At 39.6% G+C, this 12,777-nt stretch overlaps 1 protein-coding gene across 1 annotated transcript in view; it reads right to left on the minus strand.

The window, feature by feature from the left end:
- The window catches only part of WDR36 (WD repeat domain 36), a 41,305-nt gene extending 29,631 nt beyond the window's left edge, over positions 1-11,674 (minus strand). The window contains exons 1-8 of the mRNA XM_004706586.4: positions 11,503-11,674; positions 9,192-9,219; positions 7,378-7,478; positions 6,538-6,655; positions 4,004-4,136; positions 2,148-2,202; positions 847-979; positions 178-353 (exon numbers count right to left, since the gene is read on the minus strand). Coding sequence (XP_004706643.1) covers positions 178-353; positions 847-979; positions 2,148-2,202; positions 4,004-4,136; positions 6,538-6,655; positions 7,378-7,478; positions 9,192-9,219; positions 11,503-11,664 — 906 coding nt within the window. The 5' untranslated portion in view covers positions 11,665-11,674. The remainder of the gene's footprint in view (positions 1-177; positions 354-846; positions 980-2,147; positions 2,203-4,003; positions 4,137-6,537; positions 6,656-7,377; positions 7,479-9,191; positions 9,220-11,502) is intronic.
- Positions 11,675-12,777: the final 1,103 nt, after the last annotated feature.

Consider the following 12,777-nt stretch of genomic DNA (forward strand, 5'->3'; position numbering starts at 1 on the left):
GGGGCGCTGGTGCTAGAGTGCCACTTTTTGCACACGTCCTCACTGCTGTACTCTGTTTCGTCTATACCAATACCTCATCCCCTATTCCTTTCATCTTCTAGTTCAAGCTGATGCATTAAAGAAAAGCGCAGGTCAGATGGGCCAGTTATAAGAAGTGAACAGTAATAACTGTGATACCCTGAGAGCATTGTCAGCACCATTTGTGACAAGAAGCGGCTCTCTATGAAGAAATGTCAGTCCGGCAATTGCTGAAGAATGTGCATTTCTCATTTGATTGACTAATTTTTTGTCTTCTAGATCCCAGAGTCCAATATGTCCACAGGGGCTTCCAGCTGCCATTATTGGATGGCCATCTGTTGTTAAAATAAAACAAGCCATTGACAAAAGCAATTCCTGTCAACTCAAACTCTTGCCAAACTCAGCTAACCAAACTCACTGCCATTAAGTCAATTCCACCCCCAGCAACCCTATATAGGGCTTCTGAGCCTATAAATCTTCAAGGGAGCAGACAGTCTCATTTTCTTCTCATGGAACAACTGGTGGGTATGAACCGCCAACCTTAATATTAACAGCCCAATGCTTAAACAACAATGCCATGAGGACTCCTTTGCCAATCACTAAAGCCTCCCAAACAAAACTCTGCATCCATTTAGTCCATAAATATAAAATTACAAAAGAACAAGAGGGTACGCCTATGATTTACACTTCATCACATTGACTTCTTCTACTCCAGTATTTCATTTGTTAGATTAAATTCCAAGAAAATAATCTGCTAAGAACATAGCAACAACTTTTCAAAGTAATGCATTTTAAAGGCTTTTACACTTATTCAATATTAAAAGTTACCTGTCCGAAATGAAATCGAAGTAATAGGTCCCCAGTCTTGACGAAATGTCATTAATGTTTCATCAAACTTAATGTTGTGAATGAACACCTGACCTGACACAAGGCCCACGGCAGCAACATCCACAGCAGGTGCCTGAAAATTAAAGTACTAAACTCACTATTGTCTTAAGAGGAATGGCTTTAATTATCCCAATGGTATGTGTCATTATTCATGTGCCAGCAAAAAACAAAGCACTATCACCCTCTGACAAAAGCAACAAGTATTACCATTCTTGCATACCTTGTTATTTAGCACTGAAATATTTAGGTGATTTTTCAAAGTGACTTCCCAGTTGCAGATCTGCCAGCCACTCTCGCACTTCCCTATCTCAAAACTAGCTGACCAAGAGAAAAGGAAGCTGCTGTGTGAAGTCACTACACACCACTGGTCAGTGGACGAGCAAGTGGGGACAATTCCCAAAATGATATACATGGCACTAAAAAAGGCCAACTGCAACTCTTTTTAACTGTAACACTCTGTGATTCTTATCTTCATCAATACAATGTGGTTCTACATTAAAGTATTAATTATGATTTTCCCTATTTCAGTACAGAACAGTAATATCCAACAATACTCTAAAAGTGAGTCAAACTAAATACTTAACTGATTTGCCATTAAGAGTCCACTGTGGCTCAAACCCTATGTAGAAAGCTGGGAATACTAAAATAAATATGCTTCTTGCCCTCAAGGGAACTAATGATCTGACACCTTTCGGATCCTCTGAGTAATAGAAGGCTGAGCAAGGTTGATAGCGGTTGGAAAGTATATGCAGTACATATAAACTGACCAATTATAGGTAGTAATATTTAGGAGGACGGGCATAGTAATTTTATATATCTAACATATATGCCAGATTCTCTGCATACTTATTGATTACAGTAGATTTTATAGTTTTTACAGATTTGTTAAAAACAAAAAGCATTTCTTTTGAGGGAAACATGTCCAGTGTTGAATCAAACACTGGGATTTTGGTCTCATTATTTCAAATCACAAATCTTAGCATGTTCAGAAGTTTCTCTTTGCAAAACCTACAATTTCCTTTGCTTTGTGGAACTCATCTCCACTATGCACGAGGTAATGGACTATGTGTTTACACAAGCTCCCTAACAACCACAGGTCTAGAACCTAATTCTAAGCACTATTGTTTCTATCACTTTTTCCTCAAGTTATTAGTTATAAAGGTAAATGTTTTGCTTTCTAAAACTAGGAGCTCCTGCTCCTTACTTTGCTTCTTCCTTGATGTTAACAGAAAATTACAAACCTGCTGAAGAGCTGTCACTCCAAATTTCCATCCTGGAAACGTGTACAGGAGTTTACTACAAGAAGAAAAATATTGGAAAGCTATTTTTTTTCCCCTTGAGGAAAGCAAAATTAACTACACAGTATATAGTAAAATAAGAACAGATATTATTTCCTGTCAGACACTGATTATAAGTACATATACTAAGTTATTTAATATTCAAAATAATCCCAGGAAATAGCTACCATTAACACTATTTTCCAGATTAAGAAACTGTGGCAGAATCATAAGATCATATGACTAGTAAGTGGCAGGTTTCAGAATGGTCAACTCCAGATGCCATACAAAGCAGTAACAATTATTATACTAAATCACATCTTTGCACAATCAAATATGTTAAGCAGGAAATCAAAATAACACAACTAAAAAGCATCTCATAGTCTGTCTACATTTAAAAAATTTAAGATTTTATAGAGATCTCATTTTTCATTGTAATGTTTCTAGAAACAGCATCACAAAGGGTACTTTATCATTTATACTTACAATATTAACCTTATAATATGAAACTGTTAGATAACGATACTGTTCTAAATTTCAGAACTGTGTCAGAAATTATAAATAATAAGTTTGCTGACGAAATATATCTGAAAATTTTCTAATGATAATTACTGAAGTAACAAATCATTCATTAAATCCTTTAAATGTACAGAGATGCAGTACACTCAGTGATTATTCGGGGATACTTAAGTATATGATATAGAATGTAAATGCCACATAAGGAACCTATGCAGATACCTTAAAGATAAAAACAACGTATTTCTCAGACATGTATTGTTCCTGTGTCTAGAAAGAAGCCCCGGTATCCTAACAGCTATGTATTGGGCTGGGATCCAGCAAGGTTGGCAGTTCGAAAACCTCCAGCTATGCCTTGGGAGAAAGATGAGGCTTTCTACTCTTGTAAAGAGTACAGCCTTGGAAACTCAAAAGGGCAGTTCTACCCTGTCCTATAAAGTTGCCATGAGTCAGCAGTGAATTTCATTTTGCTTTTTTGGTGCCTAGCAGAGCAGGTAGTCCATGATACTGGTTAAGTCAAATGGAAACACGGATTTAAAACTATGAACTAGGAAAACCATGTACTTATAAAAATTTAATTTTCCCTTTAACCATGTAAGGTTTGGAAAGGGCAATCTAGATGATCCACTTTTTGTGTGCTTGGCTTTCTTTAATGCTATACACGAAATATAACTTCCATCTTTTTCTCTAGTTATATATTCAAATAAAGGTAGGAAAATTCGAAAGGTGTCTAACCCTCCAGTTATAGCAGATATTCATTATGTCTGTGGTTGACAATGGAAAGTATTTTTACCCTAAAAACCATTCTGAATGCTAGTATGACATTACCACCTATTTGTTTTGCCTCCGTCTTCCTTCTTAGTTGAATTGAAACTAGAAACTATTCAATAACAATCACAATTATTATTTTCTAAAGGTTTTCACTTTACTTTACTAAAGACATCTTGATGGAGTCTCTGGGTGCAGTCAACACACTTACTTGCTAATCAAAAGGTTTGAAGTTTGAATTCACCCAGAGGCACCCTGGAAGAGAAGCTTCAAGCTCTATGTCTGAAAAATCGGCCACTGAAACCCCTACAGAAAACAGTTCTATCTGACACACATAGGCCACCATGAGCTGAGATCGAGTCAGTGACAACTAGTTTGGTTTGGGTGTTTATGTATACGCTTCAAAGCTACTGCACCCTTCAAATAAATATAGAAAGGCAGGGAGAACTGAATGACTGAAGTGTGCCTTAAGAGGTAGTACATACATGAGGGTACGGTGGGAACTACTTATAACATTTTCTACACAGAGTGCTTACTTGGATTTAACATTCCACAACTGCAAGCTTCCTTGTTCACTGCCAAGTAGTATTTTATTTAAGTAGGTACTCGGATGCAAAATTGCAGAAATTTTAAACACTGATTTATCAAAAGTCAATTGCAGGTATTCTTCTACAAAAATGAAAATTATAGAAATTATTTCTTACATTTTTCATATACCCATACATTTATTATGTAAACCAGCCTATCATATCAAGGATTCATACACTGATATAAATTAAAATTCATATACTAGTCTATATAAACACATTCCTTGAGAAATTAAATAAATGCAACGAAGGCAACTTATAAATATAATCTGAACATTTAACATTCTTTTTTAAGTTCTAGTACAAATGTAATTAAAATTTTACTCACTGCTAAATTAGTTTAAAGGGGGGGAAGGGGAGGAATCAATCGAGAAGATCCAATTAAGATCCAATTTTAGTCCAAAACTGGACTACATTGGATTAAATTAATTTAGTCCAATTCTGGTCAAAAGGCAAAGTGAATGCTCCAAGTAAAATGCTTACATTGGGCTTTTCCAGAAAAATGAAGAGCCAACACCTGGAAAGCCTGACAAGCCATTCACGGATATAAAGGACATAAAAAGCAAAAGGTAGACTTAAATAAAATGTAGAACAGTGTTTTTCTTTCTTTATATATAATGTAATATTTATTTTTTTAAATCATTTTATTGGGGCCTCATACAACTCTTATCACAATCCAAACATATATCCATTCCGTCAAGCACATTTGTACATATGTTGTCGTCATCATTCTCAAAACATTTTCTTTCTACTTGAGCCCTTGGTATCAGCTCATTTTTTCCCTCCCTCCCCACCCCGCCCTCCCTCACGAATCCTTGATAATTTATAAATTATTATTTTGTCATATCTTACACTGTCCGACATCTCCCTTCACCCATGTTTCTGTTTGTCTGTCCCCTAGGGAGGAGGTTATATGTAGATCCTTGTAATCGGTTCCCCTTTTCCACCCCACCCTCCCGGGATCGCCACTCTCAGCACTGGTCCTGAAGGAATCATCTGTCCTGGATTCCCAGTGTTTCCATTTCCTATCTGTACCAGTGTGCAGCCTCTGGTCTAGCCAGATTTTTAAGGCATCATTGGGATCATGATGGGGACAGGGGAGCATTTAGGAACTAGAGGAAAGTTGTATGTTTCATTGTTGCTACCCTGCACCCTGACTCACTCTCCTCCCTGTGACCCTTCTGTAAGGGGATGTCCAGTTGCCTAAGATGGGTCTTGGGTCCCCAATCAGCACTCCCCCTCATTCACAAGGATTTTATTTTTTAGAACAGCGTTTTTCTAACATATTCCCAGAACCTCTAACAAGAGGAGAACAGACTTCATAATCCTATGTAGTTAAGGAAGGCATAGCCAATTTTCATTTGCTACAAGATATATAAATTCTTTGGAATTTTAAGAATCTTTAAAGTTCCTATGTGAATTTCATTTTCTACTTCATAGTTTACCTATGACTAAAACAAGTTTCTCCCTAGATCTCCCCCCAAATTTGAGCATCAAAGAACACACACTTCATTGAACCTTTGGGTTCACATATTGTCTGGAACACTGGGGAATACCCCGAAGGGCATGTGTATTCCAGTTCAAAAAATATAACCAAGTGAAAATTATGCAAACTTTAAGTATATTTTAAAAGATCTACTTCTTTCTAATTAGCTGTTGTATTTAAAATCCGAGAAACAATTCTTCCCTGAAGACACTGGTTCAAGGTGTTGGACCAGCATCAACAGGAAACCTAGTAGACTGTTATGAACTGTATTGTGTAACCTCATAAAAGGTCATTTTTCTACACAAGAAAAATACTTGGAATCCTGTTCACTTCACTTGAACAAATAAAAAACAAGGATGAGTGACTAATTTGAATGAGGATAAGCAGTAGTTCCTCAAAGGGAAGCTTCTACGACTTTTACTAAAAACAAAATTACGGAATCAAGCATGAGCTAATCAAAAGGCGATGTAAGCTAAAAACTTAAACACACGTAAGAACTTAAAAGCTTTCATTCATGCTGGGGCTCCAGGCTGAAATTAAGGAAAAGTGTAGATATTCTGGTAATAAACCCCCCTGAAGAGCCACGGTCCTATAAACACAGTTCAGGGCCATAAACATACCCCAAGGAATGAGCAGTGAAAGAACAATGACTCATGTTCTCAGAAAAATGCGTTGTAGTTTTCAGACTATAAAACCGTCAAGTTTACAATTACAAGTCAAGGTAAAATGTGAGCCAAGAATTACTCAAGCACACATCAACATTCACCCCAAAGTGAAAGTCACCAGACTTGAAAGGGTCACAACGGAAATGTATTAGCTAAGATAGACAAATTGAACAGGTTATAAGTAGTTACTTCCTACTTAGAATCTTTCCCCCGCTCATATATATTAAAGTTCCACTTCAAAAATTAACTATTCTACTGTTTGCATGTAAAACCAGTGGTATAATATTCACATTGATTATACTATCCCCTGATAAAATACTTTTAATTCGTACCTTCGGAATATATGTGCCAAATAATAAGAATGCTGTCAGTATCAACAGAGATAATGTGATCCCCAAATGGCTGCAAAAGACGGATTTCTGCTTTATGACTCCTGAAGGTGTGTACAATCTACAAAGTAAAGTTTAAGAGTTGTGCATTATTATTGGTTCACCATATAATATTATTCTTAATAGCCAAGAAGCATGCTGAATCTGTAGATGCTAGTACAAGTAACTACAATCAACTTTTGATCATCCAAGGTTTGATTAACAAATAGAAAAGAACCAAGCAGGTTCACCGCTCAACCAGTTTAATAAGGTCTGTGTGATTGTCCCTCAACCACAATACCAGCCACATCTTCCCCACTAGTGCCAACTTTACTCTTCCTCCTTTGCCCTGGTTCTCCTCCACGGAGCCTTCTAAGTTTACTCACAGCTTTCAGTTTTACCAGAAGAGCCTGGTGGCTGAGTGGTTAATATTAACAAACAGCAAGAAACCAGGGCTACCCACCTGATCCTTCAACCTGCTCAGCTACTTTCCACCAGAGGTTAGTGAGGGGGCATGCACACCGCCCAGTCCCTCCCAGTTCAGTTAGCACAAAAAGTTGCCTGCTCTAGGAGGCTGACCCCCACAGACTGCATAAAGGAGTGGTACAAATATGTACCAGGCAGGGCGCTTTTTCAAAAGGCCATGTCCAAGACCTACTCCAACAAATCTAAAGTTTAAAAAGCTTCACAGAGTAAACCTGATTGGGCCCAGCACTTGACAACTTTAAGATCTCCTTTACTATCATGACAATCAAATACTGACTGCCTAAGACAAACAAATTAAAATAGTCCAGTGATACAAACCTCTTTATTTCGGGCAAATGCAGAGAAAACATTCCCGTATGCAGCATAGACTAGCCTCCCATCAGCTGCCATACAGCTGATATCTTGTGGAACAGAGTTACCTAGGAGAAATGAAATACAAAAAGAAAAGAATTCAGAATTTTTAAGATCTTAAGGCAAAACAGAAACCTTAAGTATAATTTCTCTCATGGCTATGATTTTCAAAATAAATAAAAATGAAAGCTGTGAATAAGCGTATACAACTCTGACCTCCACGCTGTTCTAATATTCATTCAGTTCAAAGGTTAAATTTCTCTCCAGATTTGGGAATAATGAGGGCAACAAATGTATAGATGTGTTTTATACAATTGATCTATGTATTGTGATGAATTGTATGAGCCCCAATAAATTGATTAAAAATAAATAAATTAAAAAAAAAAATTTCTCTCCAGAAGTCATCTTTGAGTCATGTGTTACCTTGTTACTCAGAAGTGTTATTTAATCTCTGACTTATGGGATATTCTAGTTTCCATTTCACTATTGGTTTCCAGAATAGTATCATTGTAGTGTTTGAGCATACCTTACATAATTTTTCTTCTATTTGTTAAGATATGTTTCATGACCTGGGATGCTGTCTGTCTTAGTGAATATTTCACGTGAGTTTAATAAGACAGGTATATTCTGTTGTTGGATAAAGTCCTATAAATGTCAATTGGATTCTTCAGTTCAACTACAATTACTGATGTTCTGTATTATTTTGGACATCTAACAATAGCTATCAGTCTGAGATTATAAAATCACCTTTACTTTCCATAGGAAAATGTCTATTACTTCCACATTTTAAAGCACCCCAAAAAAAACTAATCGTAAGGAAATTAAGCATTTTGAAGTCACTTGGAAAAGTAACTTTACATTAGTACACACAATTCGAGCAGGTATTCGGCCCTCACACGAATACCACCTTCAGAACATTAAGTTCAGTACCAAGGCGAGGAAAATTTTATAAATAAATCAAAACCTGATTCTCTAAGTTCCTTCTTTGCCCAATCTAAAGTAACTCCACCTGGCACTTCACGTGCTAACACTTAAAATTGTCAAAGGCAATGAGCATCGTTTCCACTTATCTCCCTGGTAAGCGTGCCCATTTCTTATGTAATCTTTTGATTTTTCTCTCAGTATCTTGGTCCCACTGGCTTTTATTTATTTATCATTTCCTTTGGGGGTTAGGTTAAAAGATTAACTCTCTTTAGCAGTCTTAACAATTTACATTCTATTTTGATTTTCTACATAATATTTTTAGAGATGTATCACCCAGTTCTGTATTAACCTCATTTTATAGTGTCTTTCTATTAATCTTCTAAAAATTAGTTTTTTATTCAACATACACACTGGACTCCTGTTTCTCTCACATTTGGTGGAAACTCCTGTTTCTCTCACATTTGGGTGAGGCTTGGAGGAATAACAGGGCAGTTACATATACTCAATGTGCCTGGCCATTAAAAACCAACAAAAAATCTCAATGCCAGTGAGTTGATTTCAACTCATAGCAACCCTACAGGACGGATACAGCTGCCCCTTTGGGTTCCTGAGACTCTTTCCAGGAGCACAAAGCCTTGTCTTTCTCTTGAGGAGCTACTGGTGGTTTCAAGCTGACAACCTTGAGGTTAGCAACCCAACAGCGACCACAGTGACTTGCAAGGAGACACCACTAAGGGTAAAAGACTATCTTTGTACTATTCCCACAACTTTGTTGTAAATCTTAAATTTACGTCAAAATACAATGTTTTTAAAAAGGACAAGACACTAAAAATGCAGAACAAATAAAACACACTTACTTACTGCGACTAAACTAAGTTTCTGCACCTGTTTAAAGATAAAAAAGATAAAGTAAATTTTCAATAACAAAAGCAATAATTACAAAACTTGAAGATTAGGAGTAAACCTTATATATAGATACTAGTGACCAAATATTCATGGTCAGGAAGGATTCTACCTTCAATTTCTGTATCAGCAAAGGTACTGGCAGAGGAAGGTAAGCTTTTGTCAGCAAGGGTCATAGGAGGAGGCTTCAAAAAGGTAGTGGAAAAATACAGTATCTTTTAGTTCCATTTTTGCACAAACTTTTGGAAGCCCTCTCATTAATATTTCAGGCTTAGTGGACCACAGAGTCTGTATTGCAACTTGACTCTACCATTGTAGCAAAAAAAGTAATAGAAAACACATAAATGAAAGTGCACTGCTAGTTGTATTCCAATAACTTTACTTATAAATACAAAAATCGATTTTCATATAATTTCATGATTCATACTCTCCTTTTAATTTTTTCTAACCAGGTAATGATGTAAAAGCCTCTCAGTTTACAGCTCATATAAGAACAAGCAGTGGGTAAACTGCCTCATAGACTTTTGTTTGCCAACTCTTTATCTCTGGTTACTGATCCTGCTGTCTTACTTAGGGGCAATTAGTTAATCTCCCTGTGCCTCAACTCCCACATCTACAAAATAACAATTAAAATAGGCACTTGCTGTAAGGGACTGTTGTGAGCAATCAATGAAAATATTCAAGAAGCCACTTAGAGATGTACCATTCAAACACAAGGGGGGCTTGAAAACATTTTTGGAAAAATTCTGTTATCTTTTAATTCCACTCTCCCACAAACTTTTTGAAGCAGTCTCTCAGTAAAAGCTCAATAAATCATACCTGTCATCACCTATCTACAACTTGTGAAGGTCCCGCTATAAAAGATTAATCTGAATGAAGGTTGGTGGACCAAACTAGTGATGAGCTTATTAGTGCCATTTTTCTACTGCCAAATAGTTTCCATTTCAAAGGCCATGGCCCAGCGCACTGAGTGATCACAGCAGTGTACACAGCCCTTGGAATATAAGGGCTTACAGGTAATGATGTTATGACTGGAGAAATTAAAAACTGCATCAGTAGTGCATGAACTAGTAGGGGGGGCTGTAGAAACAACTTCATTTTAACAACTGAATTTCAGTGTACAGATAAGAAACTGTTAACATTAAGTAGTGTGGATAAAACACCGCCAAAAATAAGATTTCAAGATCTAAGTGAGGCAATTATTAAGGCAACATTTCAGGGAAGAAACTGATCAGCAGAAATTAGTTGGCATGCAAGGGTTACCTGGGGCTAGCGGCAACAATAAACATCTCCACATCAATCTATCTACCTTTTCTCCCTTGACAACTGGGCTTGGGGAAAACAAGCTGCTCTAGGCCTACCCTCTTTTCTGAAGAACTAAACCCATCTCAACTCTCAGTTCTTCTTGTTAAGCATCCATTTGGTTTTCACGGCCCTTAAGGCAGTGGTTCTCAACCACAACAGTAGCAAAATCTTAGGAAGTAGCAACGAAAATGACTTTATGGTTGGGGGTCACCACCACATGAGGAAAGGGTCGCGGCATGAGGAAGGTTGAGAACCAGCGACTTAGCAGAAACAGCTTTACAAACAAGGAGCCTGGGGGAGAAGGGCTTCGTTACTATCCCCATCAGCGTTTTCAAGCCTCTTGGAGAAGACGCCTGTGAACCACCACAACAGGCTATTTTAGTGACTGACGAAATATTGAAGAAAGCAGACAAGACATCGATTATTCCACGAAGCTGGGCCTTAACCGAGACACGTAATTGCTCTGAGGCTTGGTGTCCTCGTGTTTCGGTGCTGCGAGACAGTGATCCCTACTAGAAACTGCTGCAGGCTTCATGGGGCACGACGAGGCATTTCACGTTGCCCCCCACGATAATAATAACGGAAGCCTGAGGCAATAAACTGGATGGCTAGCACATGGGCAGGGTTTCCGAAATCACAATGAACCTCGTCCCTTCCAGTTCTCGCAACGTGAAGTTTGGGTCGCGGACTGTACAAAGGCTCCTAAGGCTTTCTCGTGAAGAACGGAGGATTCGGGGCACTGAACGCCTTTACTTCCTCCCGGGGAAGCGGGCGGCCAGAATCTAGCTGCCGAACCAACGAAGGCCCGAACCCAGAATTCTCTCCCCTCCGGGCCGCGCACGTGACGGCGCCGGGCGGGCTGGGCACGGAAGCGGCGGGCAGGGGAGGCCTCCCTCGGGGAGGGAGGAGAGACGAGCTCGGTGCCCGGGCCGCGCCGGCGCGAGGGGACGGCTCACTCACGTCGTAGGTGTGGAAGCTCTTGCCCACGCACGTCGTCACGTAGAAGCGGCGTTTCAGCGCGCTAAAGCGCACCGCGTGGGGAAGGTCGTTGCTGAACAGCCCCAGGGCCCGGAAGCCCGCGAAGAGCGCGCTCGCCGTGCGCCCGTCCGCACCCTGCTCCATGGCCGCGGAGGGCTCGGGTCCCTGGGGCGCGCGTGGCGGGGAGGCAGCGCCGGCCCGGGCAGCCGATCTCGCGGCCGAAGTCTGCGGGAGCTGGAAGCGCAAAGGCACTTCCGCCGCCGGGTGCCAATCACGTCAGGCCGAGGGTTCCTCTTGGTGCAACGGAAAGACGTTCCCTGTGGAGGTCGCCAGAGCGGACGACTTCGGTTCCGCCGACCAAAGTTCCCAAGGCGTTGCCTAGCGACGCTCGGCGCTTCTACGGCCCAGAGTCACACCGAGTTTTCCCGGACTAGATCTTTCCAGGAGTAGAAAGCCCCTTCGGCGACCTTTCGTTTTGAACTGCTTATCTTGGTGAGCGCAACTCAACGTGTAAACCACTAGGCCACCAGTGGTCCTGGTCTCACAGTGTAGAATATTCTTTCAGCAAAACATAGGGCCTAGGAGCGCCAATCTGAGGGGCAGGATGAGAGACAGACGATTTAATTGAGGTGAGGTTAAACGCGTGATTGCAACTGTATGAAAACCTGAGGTTTATGGGATATCGTAAACACGGACTAGGTATTTTGTAATATTAAATTGTGGTTTAGTTGCTTATATGCGACAGTAGTGCTAAGATTCTGGCTTTTAAAACAATCCTTATATTTCCACATCTTTTCGATGACGTAATATTGTGTCCGGAGATATTCTTCGAAATAGTTGCAGCTGCACCCTGGTCCGACCATCACAAAGCAAAGAGACCCGAGAAGTCGAAAGGCAAGGCTCACTGAGCCATTTATCCTTCCGCCCTTCAATTAACCCCACATGTGTTTATTGGGCAGGTTGGCACAATAAACTAACTGCCTCATGGATTATGTGCCAATAAAACTGTTTAAAACAAACACCCACCCACTGCCATTTAGTGTATCCCAACTCCTAGTTAGCTTGTAAGGTAGAATAGAACTCCTCCAATTGGTTTCTGAGCCTGTCACATCCTTATGGAAGCCTACTGCCAACTCTTTACTCCAAAAACCATTTGGTGGATTTGAAAGGCTGACCTCTTAAGAACACTTAAACCACTGTACTACCAGAGCTCCTTCACATTAGATATGGAACCTGACATCCAGGAGATTAGCTAAC

The sequence above is a fragment of the Echinops telfairi genome, unplaced genomic scaffold, assembly GCF_000313985.2.
Source record: "Echinops telfairi isolate 266 unplaced genomic scaffold, ASM31398v2 ScPeMD7_7469;HRSCAF=8507_1, whole genome shotgun sequence".
Taxonomy (NCBI): Eukaryota; Metazoa; Chordata; class Mammalia; order Afrosoricida; family Tenrecidae; genus Echinops; species Echinops telfairi.